General features: G+C 38.8%; 1 protein-coding gene across 10 annotated transcripts in view; it reads left to right on the top strand.

Moving 5' to 3' along the window:
- The window catches only part of LOC143143838 (cytotoxic granule associated RNA binding protein TIA1), an 833,023-nt gene that overhangs the window by 736,857 nt on the left and 73,737 nt on the right, over positions 1-22,429 (top strand). For all 10 annotated transcript variants that reach the window (XM_076305580.1, XM_076305662.1, XM_076305607.1 and 7 more), the window contains 2 exons: positions 1,375-1,450; positions 13,745-13,847. In XM_076305580.1, the coding sequence (XP_076161695.1) occupies positions 1,375-1,450; positions 13,745-13,847 (179 nt within the window). The remainder of the gene's footprint in view (positions 1-1,374; positions 1,451-13,744; positions 13,848-22,429) is intronic.

The following is a 22,429-nucleotide window of genomic DNA, read 5'->3' as shown; positions in this document are numbered from 1 at the left end:
ATTTCAAATTTTTACAAAGTCCAAAGAAATAGAAATTAACAAGATAATTAGGTGAGAATAAATTGATAAAATTTCAGAGCTTCTTCTGTATCGTTATCGACAACGTAACTCGATCTTCAAAATCTGACCTAGCCTAATTAATCGAAAGTCTGTCTTTTTTATTCTCATTGATTTTCACATTCTATTCCAATCCTTATCAGTCGATGGTTTTTGCGTTATGTTTTGTAATTTCTTCAGGCGGAATAGTTAATTGTAGTCTAATCATTTGCAATTCGATCAGTCATTTTGTGCCGTGGTATCCTGTGTACATGAAAGAATTTGCAGCATCATACGAAGGTATCTCAGAAGTGGATCTAGTTGCAAACTTAAGTGTCAGCTAATAGAACTGTTAAAAAGGAAAGAAGAATGTACTGTCCTGTGACGTATACGCGCGCGTGTGTATTTTATCAGCTGACAATTGAGTTTGCAACTGTATACGAAATACTCTCCTACGACATTGTAAATTCTTTCGTGTAAGATCGAATGTCGGAATTCGTTTTATTGCTTGTCCAGTCGATAAAAACTGGACCTCTCCGGGACAGAATTCTCGGTCACACGTCCGAGAAAAATTTAGAAGCGGGACGAGAAATTAAACAGGCCCATAACCTGGAATTTTATTCGAACCGCATGTCGGACTCTATCGGTCGAAAGAATATTTTATTTAAACCGAAAAGAACGAGTCAGGCCCAACAACTACACCTCGTGGTGCTCCGAGTATTCCTAATTTTTCCTGCCAGGTACGACTGGAATCTTAATTATGGAGAAGAATTTGTACGCGTCCAGCAACTGGGCTTCAATTCCCTTTACAATGTTGTTGGCACATTTCGAGAGCATACGAACGCTTCGAAATTCGTTGGCACGCTAAACAAATTGAGCCCTTCGTCGAGGCATTATTAAATCGTAATAACGGGCAAAGCGAATTTCAGTAAGGGAAATATGCAAAGAAACTGTTACATTTTGTTCACCGAGCGACGCGCTTTGTAAACAGAGATTTTTGTTGTATCGTGAAAAACAATTACCCTCGGCGAACCGGCGAATGAAATTATTGATAAAAGTTAGAAAATGTGCGTGCTGTTTCGACCCGGTGGAAATACAAAGAACGTTTTACCCGTTGTGAAACATTATCGAACCGTACTAGAGAAAATGTTGCAGTTGAGTAAACAAATATTTGTTATTTCTTAATTTTCAAAAAATCACACAATCTCGTCCCCAGTTTTCAATATTTGAGTTTATTGTCGACCATTTTGCGCGATTTCTAACCGATAATTTTTATCTAAATTAATAATCGAATATAATATTAACTATAAGTATCGAATAATCGTATTTTCGTTACAGGGATTGCAGAGTCGTCAGAGATCCACAAACACTCAAATCTAAGGGATATGGCTTCGTCTCCTTTGTTAAAAAAGCGGTAAGTTATAAGAAATTGTAACTAAAATAAGAAATTTTACGCAAAAAGTGAGAAACTCTTTTAAGTCGGAAACTTATTCCCTTTTTGACCAATTCTATATAATGATATTTGAATAATATTTGAATCGCAAAGGTTAGAAATAAACAATTAGAAACTACGGTCGTTAAGAGTTTTATTTTGTTTCATCGATTGAAATTCGTGTAATTTTTTCATCGCTTTGAGAAACAAATATCGCATTTAATTGAAGAATTATTAATTAACAATTAATTTATTATTCGACAACGATAATAATGCTCAACTTTGTAAGCGAGGTGTACCAAATTATGTGACCACAACTCTAAGAATTAAAATATAAAAATATGAGAAACTATCGCTACTTTATACCTTGTGTATGACGTTTCCAACTGTTTGTAATTATTATCAAAATATTTTACGAATTACTTTGGTCTATATTCTGGGTAAAGTGGTAGTACGTATTTAACACGTTTTTAATACAGTTGTGGGCTAGTTTCTATTTGAGAAAATAAAGGTAGACTAGGCAAATCCAAAAATAGCAGATCTATATTCAATATATATTCTCGATGGTTGCAACGTATTTACGGTAAAACATTTATTTGTGTTTAGAACGTTTATCCAGAAACAAGACTACGTATTTCGAACTATATTCATTGGAAGAAGATTCGATTGAAATACAGAAATGGCTGTAACATCAAAAACAATTTTATAAACATATAATACCATTGTAGATCGTAAATTCTCTAAGAATAATTAAAAAAATTTCTTACCAGTATATATTAATTCGCTAGAAATGCACGAATCGCTAAACACACTTCTAATTCAGCTTAGTTCGAAAATCAGCCTCTGCCTAAAACTCGCCATTGCGCAATACCTTGTGTATCTTTAATACCGGTAAAACGGATTTTTTTCTTCGGTATTGGAAACACTGTAAATTTGATACGAAATGTTCCAAATTGTCTGCCACGAATTAGAAAACGAAAATGAATCTAGATTGCGATTGTAATGTATGGTAGATCTCGTGAAAAACAGTCCGAAGGTTTGTTCCTTTCGAAAGAAAATAATTGTTTGATCGAGCAATCGACGCTTCGAAATGTTGAAAATCAACGCTCAATCGAGAACAAGATCAGTGAATATGAAAGTTCCGGAGCGGAAAGTTCTCGCGAGAACGTATTTCAGTTTCAAATTTACACGCGCGCGATAATTTAAAACGACGCAGTTATACCGAAACGAACGATCCAGCGAGAAATAAAACGTCGTCAGTGCCGAACAGCCATGAACGAACTCCGATTCGTCGGTGCATAACGTTCGGAGCGACTTAAAAATTGCAATCGGAATTAAAAGTTTCCCTGTCTCCGTGTTTAGGAACACTCTTAGAACACGGCTGCCTCGTTTCGAGGAAATATTAAAATTGATTGGCTCGAGCTGCCGGCGAGAAAATTTCCGTGGCACCGCACCGCGGCTCGTTTTCGAATCTCCGAGCGCCCTCGCGGAACTCTCGTTGATTAAATAAAGAAGAGGGGGCAACGTGTCGCGCTTTGCAACATCAATTTTCGTGAATGAGATGGAAAGTAGACCGACTTTTACCGTGACCCGTCAAAATCCGCGACGTAAATCACAGCGAAGTTAGATGTACGGCTGAGTAAAAGAAGGTTTCTCCGTTTATGGCTAGGTTATTCGTCGGGGCTGCTGCCCCGAAGGTACAGACCCTCTCGTTTCCCCTCTGTTTTAATGTTCTATCGATCTGGACCACCACCAGCACCTGCCTCACACCCACAGTATTACTATTGCCGAAGTATAAATTTTCCGGGTGTCTCCGTTAACCTCGAGGAACACGAGAAAATTTCTCCCTCTTCGACCTCCTCTGGCCCCGACCCGCCACCGACCGTACCCCCTCTACCACTTCGTATCCTACCGCCACTATATCCTTCGAATACCCGTACTTGGGTCGCGGCTTCTGATCACCGGGCGTCCAACATCCATCCAGACTTTCTTAACGCATTCGAGGACCTCGTGCCCTAGAGGACACGTGGACATGGGAACCGTGCATCATTCGAAATAATAAATGCACGAATACTTTTGAAACGATCTTATCGAAAGTCTTTAATATTAAATATTGCACGTTTTATTGAAAAAATTAGCGAATCTTTTATTGAAAAGTCACAATGTTAACGCATCGATGACGGTACGCTCCGATAAGCACGTAGCCCGAATTCTCGCGTACTTTTTAAATTATTTAGCAAACGATTGGTAAGGTTCCAAAGAGTGTATAGTATTTAACGAGTAAAATATTTTATGAAAAATCAATGAGCATATTTGAAGAATCTTCTAGTAACGAAAATAATCTATGTGCTCGAAAATAATTTTCCCAATGGAGAGGTACTAAGCAAAATTTACAAATGTATCGTATGTCGTCTCTCCTTTCGTTTGCAGTACATACACGGCATTTTCGTACGAACGTACGGTCTTTCGGCACCAACGGTTGAAAACCGAAAGACGCCAATTGTGTCTCCCATCCTCAATGTGTTAAGATCTACGAGGAAATACGAATTCCCGGGATTCGTGTTTTCTCTCGACCTGGACCTTCTAACGCAGAACCGCGACGTTAAACGAATATTAAAGTATGTATAGCACGCGTCTAAATTTGTTTCGTACCGATTTCGAATCATGGGCAAATCATATTTTAAATACGTTTCGAAGGAACTCAGCCCTTGTTTATTATACATAAATATGTATACAAAGATTCCCGAAATTTCGAGTAACGAAAAAAAAGTTTAGAGACAAAACGAAATTCAAACTACCGTCATTTTTGCCTAGTAACGGTTTTGCAACGTGGAAAGACATACAATGAAACATATTTTTTCAGGGGATTTTACATCCAGACAATGTGAATATTATAACTCGATGAAAAAGCAATTTACGCGATTTTCTGTATTGGCAGGAACAGCAAAATGTTGTATTATGGATGTTTGTGTGACACGAATGTGCCCCAAATGGCTATTTCCCACGACTGATAACATTGCTACAGTAACTAAATCGAAAATATTACCGAATAATCAAATGTCTTTTTTACGTTAAAATTTGCAATAAAATATTACATCGTTCGATGCAATAACTTTCATCCACTTTTCAAACTTTGATAAGAGAGTAACGCGAATGATACGACAACACTTTTTGAAAATTCTACTCTTATCGAACGATCTTTGTTCTGAATCCGAAATCTTAGAAATCTTAATGTTCTTAATAGTCGTAAGATATTTTCGGGACCTCGACTCGACCCGAATCCCAAGTTTTTGCACACCCCTAATTATGTCCGACAAAGTTTTTCAAAAACTTGACAAATCCGGAACGATTTATTTTCGAGCCACGTAGCATATTATTTGGTATCACGGAAGAACTATTGGTATTGCTTCAATAGCGGATACATTTTAGGGAAAGATCGATATTTTGCAAGAACTAATAACAAATATCGATAAGAAAAATTTACGCGTGACAAAAGAATCGTTCGTTTCCAAAAAGAATCGACTTTTCCAAGGAACAATTGTCTCGAAGAGACTAACAGTAATCGAAAGTAAGTTTTACCGATGAATCGACGTTAAATCGATTTGAAACCGACAGGAAGACATATCCAAGACGCCGTATGGAAGAAGCGTATACAAATAGTGATAGCGGAGTTCATTCGATGAAGCTCGTGTAGGTATCGATCACCTAATCGCACCTCTTCAATTTTTTTGTTGTTACCGAATTTATAAAGTCCCATTTAGACGAATATGTGAAATAACCGAGTAACGACAAGAATAGATCGAATATCGAAAGACAACATTTTGTTTCCACGTGCTATAAGCAATACCAAAATTCGGATACGATTGATACAATTTTTCACTATATTTATACAGCTTATAAAAATGTAATAATGCAGTTACATTTGATAAGTTTACGTTTCTATAAGGGTCGTTTTATCGTAGAAAATTTTACATTTATTTCTATATACGTATCGTTATTATAAAAGTTATCACGGTTATAATACAGTCGTAACGATTCGTGCTCGATGTGTTTGCTACCACCCATTTAAAGTAACTTACCACGTAGTAGATTACGTGACATACATATATGGAAAACATGATCCAGTAAATAAAAAAATAATCATAAATAAGTTATTTAATTATAATTAACGTGTGTTGGGTTCTCGTTTTGTTTCTTATTGATAAAATATATTAAGCGACCAAAATGATTTTGCTTCTTTATCCGGTGTCTCTGCGCCCGAGTTAATTCGCGCGCAACAGTTATCACAGTGGTTAACGTAAAGGCAAATATTTTCGATACTGTCGCGTGAAAGAGAGGTATTTAATTTTATTTCGACGTCAAAGCGTTGTATTTTCAAAATGCATTTAATACATTGTAACAGCTTCGTAAACTTTTTACGTTTCGCGAACTCACAAAGCAGAACTGCAACATATGAAATTGTACACCATTTCTTTTGTTTGCGTTTTAATGAGTCGGTTTATTGCCATTTCGATTAATAAATAGTTAAAAGTACGATATATTCGAACAAATTGTATTATTTTTATCCTCGTTTTAACGCAGAACCCTCGGCTCTCGGTTTAGTTTATAATTACCGTTCATGCAAATGACAACGCGTATGTACATGGTATAACGTTTGCTACTTTCAACGCGATACACTCGCGTTGCAATATAGACATTTTTATATTATTATTTTAATTTATCGACTTACCAACACGTAAGACATTCGTACATTACTATTTGCATACGTGTAATTCGGAAACTCCAAAATTATACACTTATAAAGGTAAATGAAAGCTGTTAAATAATTAAAATACGATTATCATTTTTGACTCGAAAGTGATTTCTTTTTATTATTTGTCGCATTATCGATCCACGACAATTTAACGTAGGAAAAGCTTCGACTTTAAATGTTTACTACCGTACTCAAAATATTCGTACACCAATACGTATTCGCAATTAAAATCCATTTCTGTTCGATGCAACGGTATCAGAGATTATAAAATATCTTTCGCTAATTCCGTTTTAGAATTCCTGACGCGATAGTGACCAGTTGTGCTTTCAACTTTTACAGCTTTCCCACGGATCGATAAATTGAACGTTATTACTTTTTGTTCCCGAAGACCGTCGCGTCGCTGCGTTAATGACGATTGTAACGGCAACGATTAATCACGCGAAATCAATGTCAAACGTATGACATTTTCGTTTTCATTGCATCGATTATAGAGATATATTTTATCGTTTCGTACGGGAGAACTTGCGTCGCACTTGTATATAACTACGCTGCTCGAATAATAAAAAATGGGGACGCGTAAAGTTATATTCGATACCGCGGCAAAAATTTCAGAATTTCAGAAAAAAGGGTAGAAGACGTCGAACGCAATTTGAACGAACTTATCGAAATATTGATAACTTTCGCTCGCGATTTACCCGGTCTTCGTTGCGGAGACGACTTTAAAAGCAGCAACGAAAATTGAGAAACTATTTTCATTTTTAAACTCTTACTTACGTTCCTTTCATCTTTTCGTTCGTTTAACAGTCGGTACGCGAGCAATTGAAAAAAAAACTCTCCGCGAGACATCGGCGCTCAAAGAAATAGTATCGTAGAATTTAAACGCGACGAGAAAGCTGACGCCGAAATCCTAAGCGGCGGGACAAAGCAACCGATAAGTGAAAAAGTTGGAAAAAAGCTTTCGTAACCTATCGACGAGATCCCAGCGGAGGGAGCGCCGGGAAAGGTTGAAAAAAATTCATTTGGTATTCTTAATTTCCACGTTCCAATTGATTCGAAAATTCTCCACCGTCGACGTACAATACATTCCCATAAAATATCGAACGGTTGCGTTGGTTCGGGCGCAGGGAACGCGAGCGGTCGATCGATAATATCGCATCGGTGAGAAACGTTTACGAATCGCGTTGCTGGCCGCGACACCGCGTCCCGACGCGACCCCAACGAAAGAGGCGCAAGTTTTGTTAAAGCCACGTAATCCGTGGCTGGCTAGCGTCGCTACCGGGCCATGACACAGTAATACGTGTAAAGCGAGGTGGGTGTCGGTGGTCGGCGTCACGAATAGCCTATAGCGTCCCGTGGCCGTGCAAGAAATTCGATTTGATGGGTGCTTAGACAGCTCGAACTAGGCAGGCCTGGACGACGAGGTCGGTAGGACGGCTCGTGTGTCGTATAAACGGTCCGGTCACGGAAAGTGGAAGGGGAGCAAAGGTAGATTCAGCCATTCCTCCTCGTCCAGGGGTTAGGTGTCGGGGGCTGGGAGACGGCAAGTTATCGACCGTAGTTTAGAATCGGTTTAGAGGTGAGCATTCGGTCTTCCGATCTAGCCAGACCTAACCGTGCGAATGCGCGGCATCGTATCGGGGGATGGAAATTCGAATCGGAAATACTTTATCCCGCAAGGGCGAGGACGACGCGGGATAATTCACCGTGGTGAAGAGCAGAGGACCGGTCGAAGGTGACGGTGATGCCGATGGCGCGACGCTAAGTTCATCCGGGGACGGAAGAGACGCGATGGCGATGAGAGCGGTGGGACGGTAACAGTTGGGGAAACGAGGCGAAAGGCGGACCCACGAGTTCTCGAAATCGGGCAAATGGCGGTAAGAGGGGCCGGAATGTTACCGGGAGGAAAGGGAAAACACCCCCTCTTCGTACGTACTCCCAAAGAGCTTTTCAAACAGTCAACCTTTTCGGGGGGATTCCTCGCGACAGGAATATTTTTAGGTTTCCTATCCGTCCTTCTTCGCATCAGCCATCCGACCACCACCGGCACACTGTCACCGAGGCATTTGCATTTACGTGGAAGTCCACGTCCGTGTGCTCCACGACCGATCCACTCCTCTGTTATTCCACATCCATTTCTCCTCTACAGCCGCCTTACCACGGAATACCGTTCTGCTTTCGCTCCTCTTGGCTCCTCTTGGCTCCTCCGCGTACCGTCTCCTTTAGCTCGCTCCTGCGATTCCCCCTTATTTTTCATACGGATCGTGTAATGGACTTACGGATAGACGAACGCGAGGGGCTGTTTTATTACCATCCTCGAGAGCAAACTGCATCGTCGACGCAGCTATCGCTATCGGCACGCGGCAGTTTCGCGACGCGACTCCATCCCGTAAAGGCCGATTCTTACGTTCGGCCGAGGTTCCAATGGCGCGAGCGGAGGACCTCCGGCACGCTCGGAACCTTTCGTGGATTTCGAAGAATCAGCGAACGATGCAATGGATCGGAGAACATTTGGGGAACAACGTGTATTAACTTAACCCGCGTCGGAAACTGTTCCCCAAGTGGGGAACAAGCGACTCGATCGTCTAGAATTTTCAACGGTATCCGTGGCAACTTTCTTGCTTTAAAATCCGTAACGCGGTTCTCGGTAATGCCGATGCGACGGTTTGAAAACCTTCGTTGCGTCGAATGCAATATATGCACTTTCCGATCTCTACGAAAGACCGACGATCGATCAAGCTTTGTAGCCCACTGATTCGAACTTTTACAGATAGAGTAACAAATAATTGTACGATATATCGTATCGGTTGATTCATTTATCGAGTTATTTTTTACAAAGCTTACCGCGTGCATATATCGTCCATCGTTTGCGTTAATTGAGAAACGGTGTCGCCATTAAATCAGAATACAATTCGCGCCCGATCGTTTGATTACGCCCGAGGGAAGTATTCTGCGAATTTTCATAAATTATCTCGATCGAGAAAAAAAAATTAAATTATATATTGTACCGTTCCACAATGATGCACACGAGCAATCGAGAGCTTTCGTTTCAATGCGAGAAGAAACGAACGTTCGAACTGACTTTCACATGTCAACCGATAATACTCGATTCCCGCAGATTGCTCTGGAATCGGCGAGGAACTAACAATCTTGGAATGAAAACTGTCTCGACGACCGACCGAATTTAGTACAAACTGATACAAGAAGCGTTTCCATGTCTCGACTAAGAGTTGGGAACTTGATAACCTGGCTATAAAGGCAAAGAGATGTTTCAAAGTGACCTGGTGATTATTCTTAAGAACGAGTAACTACTTGAAAATCTCACCAAGGCAAAATAAACCTACAGCTGTCCAACGCGATACGTACTGTTGTTCGAATCTTTTATTCTTCAATCTAGTCGAGTGAATAGAAAATTAACTTAAAATTTTAAGATCGAAATGAATTTTTAAATAGATTTTTATCATAAATTTCCCTCAAACCAGATCGGTGGGTTACGTTTTCTTGCTGTCCTCGGTATTACGGGGAAAAGTTGCCAAATTTGGACCACTTTGTACATTTTCGATCGTACGCGGGAAATTAAATATCGATAAGAAGAAAAGTAAAAGCTCGATCAATGTTCACGTCTCCCCGTTGTGTAACTCAATTTTACGAAAACCAGCGCACACGATTGAACAAAACTATTAGTCGAATGCATAAACAGTGAACCCTCGACTTACGTGGAACTGATACGCGGTTGTGCCACAACTTAGGGTTCTTGTATATATTTTGTAAGCATTTAGGTATTAAATTTAAGACGATTCTTAGCCGAAATAATACCTAAGCCGCTTTACTGGTTATTTTGTTACAGAGAGCGCGTATACAGCTCAGCAATTGCTTTATTTTCTATTCATCCACCCTCTGTATGTACATGCGTTCGTTCGTGTAATATAACTAATATATATGTATACGTATTTATCACGGCCGTTTCATACGGAGCACAGTAAGAGTCCACTTTTCTCAATCCACTCGCGCTATGTTTCTCAAATCAGAACCGTAGTAAATAAAAGTTACGGCTACCATCTTATATAATACAAGTTACGGCCTCTAGGTGTTGGTCGTAATGTTTTACCTTTTTGTTTATTCTAGTTGCCGGATCTCTTCTTTAATGCAAGCTAACAACGCACCATTCGTGACTCTTTGTTGCTCGCCGATCGAGAATTTGATAATATTCAAGAGAGAAAAACTACCTTAAAAACATAAAACATTGCAACGTGTACTTAGAAAGTTTACGTGATAAAACAACCCGTAAATTGCTTCTTCTTATTAACTTTCCGAAAATATATGTCAGAATTTGAATATTCCCGGTTGTAAAACTTTTCCGACTATTGGTAAAGATCTTCGTGTTGATTAACAATTATTCGTGCAATCCCTTCTAAATACGAAATGTGCGAAATAATTGTAACTGAATTTTCAAACCGATGGTTACTTGTAAATGTATCACACGCGACACAGGCCGTCACCAGTTCTCTATGACTAATTGAACCAATTTACCGTAGTTTTCCAACTCAAACATTTTACGACAGAGATAAATCTCTGGAGATGATAAAAAATTTCCGAAACAGGATAGAACCGTTCATTTTAAACGACGCCATTAATGAGAAGGCTTTACTCTAATAATGAATGCGCTGAAAATTCACCGCTGACAAAAATATGTTAATTACAACACGATCGCAATTAAGTCTGTAATAGCTTGCAGTTATTCACAGGCAAATTGCATACGAAAATAGAATTACCTTCAGCTTGATGATGAAGCCTGCGTGTCATGTGTTTACAGAAACAAACATAAATCGTTGTAAGTTTTTGAAACGGTTCCCCGGTTTGTTGGCATAAATTTGAACGATTCGTCGGTGCACAGCGTACCATTAACTAACAACATTTGACTAATTTGACTAGTTTTCATAGTCACGCGTTTAAAAACTTACGCAATAATGAAGATTGAAATTGTTATTTCATTCGACGTATAACGAGACTATTACGAATGTATTCGTGAGATTTTCCTGACACAAACGGGTCCAAACGGGACCTCGATTTGAATTTCGAACACTTTTGGATTTCACAAATACACGCGTCTTCGAGCGATGTCGTTTTTCGGCTGGTTTTTATAGAGAAAATCTCACCCATCGATTGTCACTACCTGCACAAATTTATAATAAAACGTACAAAGTTTCTCTAATCCTCTAACGGTCTACAGATTACACTTTTCGGTACTTTGTCGTTTAAAGATAGAATTTTAAAACGGGATTAAAAGAAACTGTATCATCCAGCACTGTTTATGTTTCTTCGGTTCGAGCGACCAGCAGCTGTGGAATTAAAAACTCGCTGGCCGAACTTCAAAGCGATACCGCACGCGTATCGGTGTGGTAGCCACTAATGTAAATTGAAAACTTTTATATTCGGTTTGAATATTAATCCACCAGGAACTTTATACGTCTTTAGCGAAAGCTTTCATATTTCTCATTATATCGTAACGAGAGTATTACCAACGTGTTGGTGAGATTACTCCAATGAGTATAAATCCAAACACGACCTTATTCGAACTATTTTTAATTATATTTAGTTGAAAGTTTCTCAGAAATGATTCGAATAAATTGTAATTAAGAATAATCCGATTGATGTCTTTTTTAAAGACATTTTCCTCGGAAAACCCTCGTTGATCGATTAATATTATTTTTCGAAAAATACCGTGTAAAATGCAAAATATTTTAATTCGCATTAGCGCTAACACAACGATAGACATTTGCTATCGTTTTAGCTAGTCGCTCTCTGTCTCATTCGTGCTCGATGTTCTATCTCATTCACTGGCTTCTTTCAACAGCTGGTTCGAGAAAAAAATTTTCTACCGACCCTCGGTTAAAGATAAGGCGTGGAATTACAGTACATGTTTCTTTGAGAACCGCTTAACCGCTTTGTATTTAAAAACAAATCGGTTAACCACCATTTTTTATCAGTCAGCGTATTCGCCAGTTTGCACTTTCTGTCTTTAAAACAAACTATCGCGAAAGATGAAAGACGCAATAGCAGAGAAATAGTAAAATTTATTTCTCGATTGTTTCAATCGGTCGATACGTCTGACAACAGCTATAAAAATATGGATAAGTTCGTTCTTTTTCTACCAAAAATAAGTAGCGAATAAAATTCAATCTACAGTGACAAGTATCTCATAGAAGTGTAATTGATCGAAGTAAACAATTCGTACGTACTTTAAAATAACTTATTAACAAAAGATATGACAAGTAGCGTATGCAATGAGACTACGAGATCTCGAATTTCTGCAGAAGGACTACAAAAAATGTTGGCAGAAGATTTTGATAAAAAATCAAGGTTTGCACCTTCTCAAGTGAAATTTCATAAAAATTTTACTTAAATTCCTAGTATCTTTTAATAGTTTAAAGGAACCAACTAATTTGTTCAAGATTTTATTTATGTAACTCATTCGATTTTAAGTATTAAAGTTCTGAAAAATGAAGTAAACTATATTTACTAGCATGTTCAATAAGTTTTGTCGTTTATTCCATTGTAAAAAAATACTATAACACTTGAACTTTGAACAACTGTAAATGTACGAATGAGTCGACAGATCTACACGAAACATCACACATGTTTATCGAACAGTAGTATCATCTTTAGAAAAATAAAACGACGAACGTAATAGCTCCATTTCTTATCGAACGACAAAACTTGTTAAACAACCTATTACATTCTGCTTAAAGATAAAGTTTTACATTTACGCACATATTAAAACTAAGATATTCATTCCCCAATAATGCAGACAAAGATTCATTATTATTAATACGAATAATAATATTTGAACGAAAAGATTTTGTTTCAATGCAATATTTAAAAGTAAATGATTTTCAATTTTATAAAATATGTATATTAAAAAACTGGAGAGATCATGGAATTATTGCAGTACATATTACCGGTTGCGTTTGACAAAATATTGGAAAATAAGAAATCATAGATATTAAAATGAAAATACTTTTCCTTTTATGGTTTGTGTTTGAATACGTATGAAAAAAAATTGATTGTACAATATACATTCGTGGTGTATAAACTGATTGTAAAAATGAAACAGATTGTATCCATAATTCTAAAGAACCTGAAATATGTAAAATGTTTGTAAACGCAAATGTGAATGCAAGTATTGCAGGGAGAAAGGAAGAACAGTCTTGAATTAAGGGGAATGTGGCACTACACATAAGTGGAATGTGGACAGTATCGGATAATTTTGCCTAAAGAAGGCTGACTATAACGTCTGACCCAATACATTTCTTCGCGAAGCAGGTCTTTCTTCCTACGCTGAATAAACGATCTGGTATAGTCGTTTTAATACTTTGTGAAAATTGAAAATGGATAAATCGCTAGTTAATCGTTAATTTCATTCTTTATTTACGAAGAACCGGTATTTTGGTGTTTCAACTTAATTTTAAATACTATTTAGTAATACCCTCGAGTTTCAAAACACAATTTTGCTTCTACTGTTTCAGGAAGCGGAAAGTGCCATTGGTGCCATGAATGGACAATGGCTCGGTAGCAGAAGTATTCGAACAAATTGGGCGACTCGCAAACCTCCTGCACCAAAATCCGAAGGTGAGTAATCACTTACATTTGCTGCCTTGAGAACATTGTTGTATACAACGGTGGTGCATGATTGTTGATATAATGAGAAAACGACACGATAGAGAGCCTGGAAAGATGAAGGTTACTTAATTCTTGAAAATAAGAAGGTTAGTTAATTTCTAATTAATTAATGTTTAAGAAAGTCAAAAATGTCTGAATTCCATTCTTAACGTATCAAAGTACATTTACATATACATTATGTGTTACGTAACTCGGCCATCGCTACGGTTTGCGTTGTTGATTATCCGATCAAAATTTTGTTTATCATTAGTAATTACTGTTGTCCGTTTGGTATGTTACACTCGGATGATTTAAATTTTCATACTCAACGTGATACAAAGAGAATATTCTCTTTTGTTCGAATGATTTCTTTTCCGACGCACGAAGCTATTATGACTCTTAAAATACTTGTTTCTAAAGATCGTTTTTCAAATGTAACGAGCTCACGGCTCAGTTTCTCTAAGGTAAATCGATCGAGACACCTGCTTTTTCTAATTTTAATAACAGAAAATACGTAAACCGCAAAACCAATCGTTAATAGTTTGATTGGCATCTCCTAATACCACACCGATACTAATGGGCGTTAAATGTTCCGTGTGGCGTCGTTGATGTGTGTTTCAGCACAGTCATATTTTTTAATGGTAGCCACCCTGTATCCGGATACAAGACTTTCCTCGAATACAAACTTCCGATACTTTTAGAGGAAGTTGATATCGCTACGAAAGTTTGGCCTTTGTTCCAACCTAACGATACACCCGACCACTCTGATCGCATAGTTTAAGCAATATTAAACACTGTTTCCTGACTGTTGGATCGGAGAGGGTAATAAAATTTCATTTTTAACAAGATCACCGGATCTAATACCTCTTGATTTATTTCTGTGAGCTTACTCGAGGAATGTGGTTTATAAAGAGAAGGCCAGCGTAGCGGCCGATATGAAAATTAAAATCTCGGAAATGTGTCCAAGAATTCTTCGTAAAACTTTCAAAAGAGCAACACGATCGTTCGAAAAACTAGAAGGTGTTGGGTGAGTTCAAGAAAGTATTCGAAAAGTACCGATCACTTATTCGTTTCGAATACAACGAATCCTGCGTTAATCGTGCCTACTTTTGCGATTCATTACGATTTATCGATCGTTGGGTTTCTTCGACTTACGTTTGTCAAGCACACGTGTGAAATTTATAGAAATACGTGGTACAGTCGATGTACAATTAAATTCTGAACAAGTAGTTAAGGATTGGGATTGCAACACCGATAAATGGCAAAAAATTCCTTTTCAATATTTCCTGGTAACACGTCATTCGTTATTCGAAAACTTATGTAGAGTATATTCTTTGTGAGAAGAAAATTAAATATCTAATACGAGCCATTAGAAATGACTTAACGTATTTTCAAGAAGAAAGAATAAAAAGGAAAAAATGTTTTTCCCACACGAACACATAAAAGTGGTATATGATTTCCTAATGACCACTCGGTTAACTAATGTAGAATACGAAAAACCTTTTTTTGCAGCGCGATTAATTCGTAGAAAAATTAGGTCACGATTAGGATGTAACCTCAACGAATTCTACTTTTTTTACGCGCAAATTTTTTTACAAGAACCGATAACTACAAAATTGTTTATGTTTTCGAAAGAAAAACATTGTTCTTTGTTTATTTATTATATTTTACATTACATTCACATTTAAAATATACTTCTATTCATTCGCGCATACCTTTTCTGTTCATTTATCCAATTACGTGCAAATTCAATTTTTGGTATCGATATTTACAGTTCCTTTTTTATTTTCAATACCGGTGGCCGTTTTAAACATAAGAAAACTGCGGTAAATTACCGATAAAACAGTATTAGTAATTGAAAAACCTGGTAAATTTCCAATCCCTGATACAAAGTTAACACGAACGTATTTGTGTCGTGTAACAACACGAACGATACTCTTAACGGTAATTATTCGACGATGTCAGGGATAAGAATATATTTCTCTGTGTTGCTTTTTATTCCAATAATCGAAATATTCCAATTTTTTACGAAATTCGAATACACGTGAACCACTCGTCGGATAGTTTGCAGTAACAGCGAACGATAATACGTTGTCGTGAATGGAAAGAAACGGTAAAGAGAAGATTGACGGGTGGGCAAACAAAAGGAAATTAGAAGATTGGCGTGGGTTCGCGAGGCCCGTCAGGAAGGTGTTATATTTATGTCCCGAGGATGGCTCTGACGCGAATACGAAACTGCCGAGCGAAATTAAATATCGCGCTCGCCATTCGCGAACGCGGAATTTTCCCCGACACAACCGGAATTCGATTAGGTCGGCGAAATTCTACGGCTCACAAATGGATGCGCACGATCGCGTTACTCGAGCGAGTTCGAAAAGTCCGCCTCTTTTACGGCACTCGTTGGCTCGTCCGGCACAGAAAGCTTTCACCGCGCCATTCAGGAAAGCTCGAAACGGTTTTACCACGAACGGTTGCCTCGCAAAGCGCGCTCCGCAAAGGCGACGCTCGCTCGTTCGAGTGTTTGTTAATCGATACCTCGAGGTGGATTTCGAGAGCCTTTTTCCTTTCGTAAAACGACGCCGGAGTTATTACGGCCAGAAATACCAACCAGTCATCAATCCCCGATGGCACGATCGGGTTTATTTTCATTTTTCGACCAACGTTCGCGGACGTTCGAGGACGTTTGAAGACATTCGCGGACGTTCGAGGACGTTTGAAGACGTTCGCGGGCCCACGTGGAGGTAATATCAGCACGGAACTTTCTTCTCCGTTATCACGAAAACAGCAAGTCATCGGCCGAGGTCACCAAAGACCTTCGAACCTTCGACGCGTGTGCAAAATGGCGGCCGGCTGTTCTGCAAACTTACGCCCGAGAAAAACGCAAGCTTTAACCCTCGGACGGTCTACGCTTCTAGCGGTTGGATCATTATAGAAACCCGCGTGTACCCTTTCTCCTCTTCTTGTCGTTCAGGATCGCGATTCTTTTCTCGTATCGAGCGATATTTTCAATTCTGGAGACCGTTCGTACGAATAAATATCAAAATACAAAACCGATCGGAGAACCTGGGTCGAAATAGACGCGGGCGACTTGTACAAATTTCGGGTGAAGGTTTTTTTGCTCCTTGTATTACACTCGCGTTAAACGTTCCCAAGGACACTTCGTCCAAGGGTGTCGATGGATCGACACGTAAGCGATAATATTCTATTATCTGTACAACTGGACACGATTTTGTACGGTCTGATTCGTTCCTGTGTACAATAGTGTTTTTGCGAGAAGACGTAAAACCACAGGCGTATCGATAAGATCGATTATTTTTATAAAGATAGAAGTGCTCCGTGGAATACACCACTCTGTTCTGCTTAACACCAACAACGCAATTTTTAAAAAGAAAATTTTTACCAGAAATATTCACTCTTTCCCGACAAAATTGCCTTTTCTTTCAAGAAAGAACAAATCAATTGAAGAACAGTCCGTCTCCTCGTAGAACAATCGTTGAGAGTTTTCTGCTTAACACCAACAACGTAATTTTTAAAAAGAAAATGTTTACCAAAAGAATTCACCTTTCCCGACAAAATTGCCTTTTCTTTCAAGGAAGAACAAATCAATCGAAGAACAGTCCGTCTCCTCGTAGAACAATCGTTGAGAGTATCGCGCAGCATCCATCGTGTTGATCCGTACGATGCTCGTATTAATTGACCAAATAGTACAACCGATGGGAATTCGTCGATATTCGATCTCTAGTCGTTTGTTCGTCCACGACTCCCTTCGCGATGTCTTGGTCGCGCAATCGCTGCCGCTGTAATCCCGTTTAGTTCGAGCGGCGGGGCAATAAAATTATTCAACGAATAAAACGGATGAATGCGAACGCGTACCGCGGATCAATGACGGAACGCAAGGAGACTGTGTAAAAATAAGTTCGACGCCGGCACGGTGCAACGCTGCCTACGCAAACCAGCGGAAGTGTGTGCGTTGGCGTGTGTGCGCGCGAGCGTGTGTGCGCATATATAAAAAGGACGCAACGCGCTATAATAAAACGCCGCGTCGCGCGACTACAGTTAACACGACCTACTCATTCACGGTGTTTTTTATTCCGTCTTATTGCATTCGCTTGGTCGAGTGGGCCCGCTGTCCAGCGTTTACTTGCGCGTTTACCGTTAACAAGATTCGATTACACGCTTTCCTGTACAAAGACGGTTTTTTTTCGCGGCCTTAACACTACATTTACCAACCGGTCGAAACGACTCGTTTCAACTGCTATTACAACAACAAAATTAACTTCAAATTCCATAGTATATTTTCAAAAGACGTTACGACTGTTTCTATTTCCGCAAGTCCCTCTTTCCTTACGATCATCGATTTTCCTCAGACACGTACGAGGGACACCTCGATATACCAGAATCTATCGATAATTCTAGTATCGACACATTACCCACCGGTAAAGGTTGAACATCCTATGCACTTTTCACCGCAAAGACATCCCGACACCTGGTCCTGTTACGGTTTAGATAGGGGGTGTACGGGCTTTTTCTTACGACTATAGAAACGTTAAACTAAATTTTTGTACGTTGCTGGCTACGTAATAGGTTGTTCGATAAGTTTTATCCAACGAGGAAGTTATCGAGCAACCTGGTACTGTACTGTTCGATAAGTTTTATCGAGCGACAAAACTTATCGAACGATCTAGTATATTGTTCGTTTTCTGTTATTGTAGAATAATGAAAGAACGGTATGCGTTGACAACGAAAGGCCGATTAATAGACTAAAAACCGAACGTTTTGCACACACCAGCCGTTCCACCTAAGACCGCGTTTCCACCGATGTAACGAACTTTCGTTACGAATGATTCCTTTTGCATTTGAAAGTAGATACTCGTGCGATTACAACGGTGTGAGTTTTTTTCCCCCTAGGCGATTATAGTTATTCGTTCGAGTATCAGATGTGGGAAAAATTTGTCGCGTTATCAAGTTTCCTACGCTTCAAACTCGTGTATCTCGCGAAATTCGAAGAAGGACGCACTCGACACGCTTAAGAAACGTCGATTTTAATGGAGCAGAGAGCAGGAACTGTCACCGCGAGCAAGCAAATGCTTGGTCGCGAGCGATCGTAAGCTTTGGAACGAATATATGTGCTTATCGCGCGCATTAATCTGTCCATGTTTCGAAAGTAAATCATCGCGTGTGCAACCCCTAAGAAAAGGTATTCGCTCGAACGAATGAGCACGGTTACGACGATAGTTATTTACGTCGTATATACATATTAGGCGTGTATATGCATTGTGGAAAGCAGTAATCGCAAACGGAACGATTCTTCGTTAAGAGAAAAACTGAACATACCTCACAAGGGACTTTCTTTCCGAGATAATCTTTCACTTTGAGAATATACGGGCATCTGACGATCTCGTCTATTATCGCGTTATTGTTTTTACAAAGTTGACGTTTATTTTCCAGATATTCGATCACACGTGTATATTATAAATCATAAAGAACGAGATCCAGCGTTTGAGCCGGCGAGACTACTAGAAGCTTATCGAGAACAGGACACGTTTAACCCGTCGCGTTCCCCTCAAATGGCAAGAATTAATGGAAGTCTGTATATTATAGGGATTATAGGGAGAGATATTGGCGAGAAAGTTATTTAATTCTACATTTTTATATTAAGATGAATTATTGTTAAAAATTTGGTCGAAATTGATTGCAATAACGAAATCACAACTCTAAAGTGCCACGATAATATCAAATTGTAACGAATAAATATCAAAGTCGAATTGTCGAAGCAATCGTCGCTTTTAAAATTCATAAATGAAACGATTAACCGACGTATTCGCAAAAGTATTATCGCATTCACCATTAACCGATATATTAAACGCACTGTATTTGTCTACAATTAAAAGCTGTACTGTGATTACACGACAAATGTATTATATAGTATATAATGCGTTGAATACGATAATTCGTACAAACCATGGTAATACAAGCTCTCTCTTTCTATCTCTCTCTACGATTTCTTTTTTAATTTTATCCTTTTATCGAGTTACTAAAAATGAAAGAAAATAAAAGCCGGATTGAACTTGCCGCGAGTAGCGATTATAACGAGATTTTATCCGTCCTTCGGTGCTCGTTAGTCCCTGGTCTTACTGTCTCCTAGAATTGTAGGATAAATCTAACGGTCTTATCAAAAGTGTAAAACGTAACGTCAACTTCTCGATGACTAGTCATCTGAGTAAAGAAACGAAAAATTATCTTGCGTTTCTTTAAGAAGAAAATGGAATTAATTTTTAATTACACCTACTCGATTCGTGTCCCGTTCGGGTAACTGGTAAAATAATTCCATATTAATATTATTCGACTCGACATCGAAATCTCCAGTAAAATCACCGGAATCGATCTCACGAATGAATTCTACGGATCGTTATCTTCTCGGTTAGAAATGTAGGTCAGAGGGTGATTTATACATTCCTCGTCTAATCGTCATTAGCTCCATAATTAGCACTGTTACAGGCAAGAGCCCGATGAAAGTATAAAGCTCTAAGTCGGTAGGGATAGTAAGAATCCAATTGAAGTTATGAACTAAACGCATAATGAGCTGGGAGGTAGCACTCCGAGAGCCAAGTAAGTATTATTATATTATCATAAGCGGCTCTTCGTCGTCGACCCACGGACTCCATCGTCCAGCCTCGGAGTCACCTCCGACCTCTCGACTAACTAATTTCATTCCGCAAGTCTTTAATTAGTATTCGTCGCGGAGCGTCCAAACTTTTTCACTAGAGAAGGGCTTGCAGACTTATCCTACCGGGACCGTTCACCCGTATTTGCATAGGCCAAATTCGCGGGGAACACTTTCTTCTCGGCCACCTTTACAAGCTTAATATTCCTCGCTGGGATTCCTCTAAATTTCACATCCGGAAAAATGATTACCCGTTAATGAAATTTCACTTGCGCGTGTATGTATACGCGAGTGTGCGTGTCCCGGTACGCGTGCCGGTATTTTTCTTTCCTCCGCGGGCCCGGTGTTATTTATACGCGCAAACGAAATTAAGATAAAACTAAGAAGAAAAAGGGAACCGGAATGTAATTAAAAGAACGTTACGATAACTATTCTCTACTTTTCTAACGTGTGTTTATTAACTTTGCATGTTTAATAGCACTGAGCGTTTCCGTTGGACCACTCGCAATATCGTTTAACTTTCTTCCCAACGGTGAATCGCAGTCTTCTTGTTGTTTTCAACGGAAACTCGAAAAGCTGAACAAAAGATTGGATTTTCTGCGCTAGGTCCTGACAGAACAACCGCTTTACGGCCAAAAGTTTCGTTTCAGGGATGCGCAATTTTAGTTGAACATGAAATTTTAAACTCTCGTATAAACAGCAGAAACGATCAAAACTACTGAAAACATTCCTGTCGTAAAGGTTCTCAATTACCTTTACACGACGCTATTAATTTAAACATTAATGTTGATTTAAGAACGTCCGAAGAGTTCAGTGTTGAACTATTAACTTGTTCGAATGCTCGGCTAGGTATTTCGAATTTAACAGCGAATATAAATAATTTCGAAGTAGTTCTAACGATATTCGTTTCCATCTGGTCGAGTTTCGAACGAAAGTTTCACCGGAGCGGTCCCACTCGATCCCAGCTGTGCGAAGATAGTTTATCCTTCCTTATTTAACGGATAACGAGGTTAAAACGTATATCGTATTGTTAGAACAGGCGTTACGTAAATTTTCAAACAATTTGTCGTTTCGAAACAATTCTTTCGCGTTGACGTATTACCAATATAACGATATTTGTCTTTGCTGCATTATCAGTGAAAACGTAGGAAAAATTGAAGCTCCCAAATATCGGCCAAGGCCAGACCGAGCTGAAAGCGTGTCGTTTAACCAAAAGCGTTTAAAATCTTCTTGGCGATCTTCCGCGTTCTAATAAAATTCTCGACAACCTAGCGAATAAGTTGGCAGTATTAAAAAAGTAGTTCCTGTCTAATGTTTCGGAGTAATCGTTATCATACGATACGATTGAACGTACAGAGCGAAACATAATTAGAGGTAACGAACCAGGGGATACGATTTCGTACGAAAAAATAAATTGAACAAATGAAACGAGTCGAAACGACGTGGTCTCGAATAACGTCTTGTTTTCACTTGCGGTTATAAATATTGACATTGGCATCATTTTCTCTCCATCGGTTATCTCTACGATTTTCTCCACGCTTCGCGAACATTTAAACCAAATTCGTATCAAATTCATTTCGCACTTCTGATTCTTTTATTTTTTAAACTGTTTAATTTCTTTAATTCTCCGTGAGTAGCATAAGATAAGGAACAATTATTAAAATTCTTGAAAAGTGCGAATCTTGGTATGTTTATTTCTGAAAGGAATGCGGATCCTATTTGTTAGGACTTGGAATATCGCCTCAAAGCTCAATTTATAAACACTAGCACAAGTGGAATAAACTAGTAATAGACGGAGAAATCAAACTCGATCAAAGTTTTCAAAACCGATCTTCTCAAAAACGACATTTCGAACGAACAAATTTCATTCTATACTATTTATTTGCTT

This window comes from Ptiloglossa arizonensis, chromosome 1, assembly GCF_051014685.1.
Source record: "Ptiloglossa arizonensis isolate GNS036 chromosome 1, iyPtiAriz1_principal, whole genome shotgun sequence".
Taxonomy (NCBI): domain Eukaryota; kingdom Metazoa; phylum Arthropoda; class Insecta; order Hymenoptera; family Colletidae; genus Ptiloglossa; species Ptiloglossa arizonensis.
Note: the sequence above shows the minus strand (reverse complement) of the source record. Positions and strands in the feature narration are given on the sequence as shown.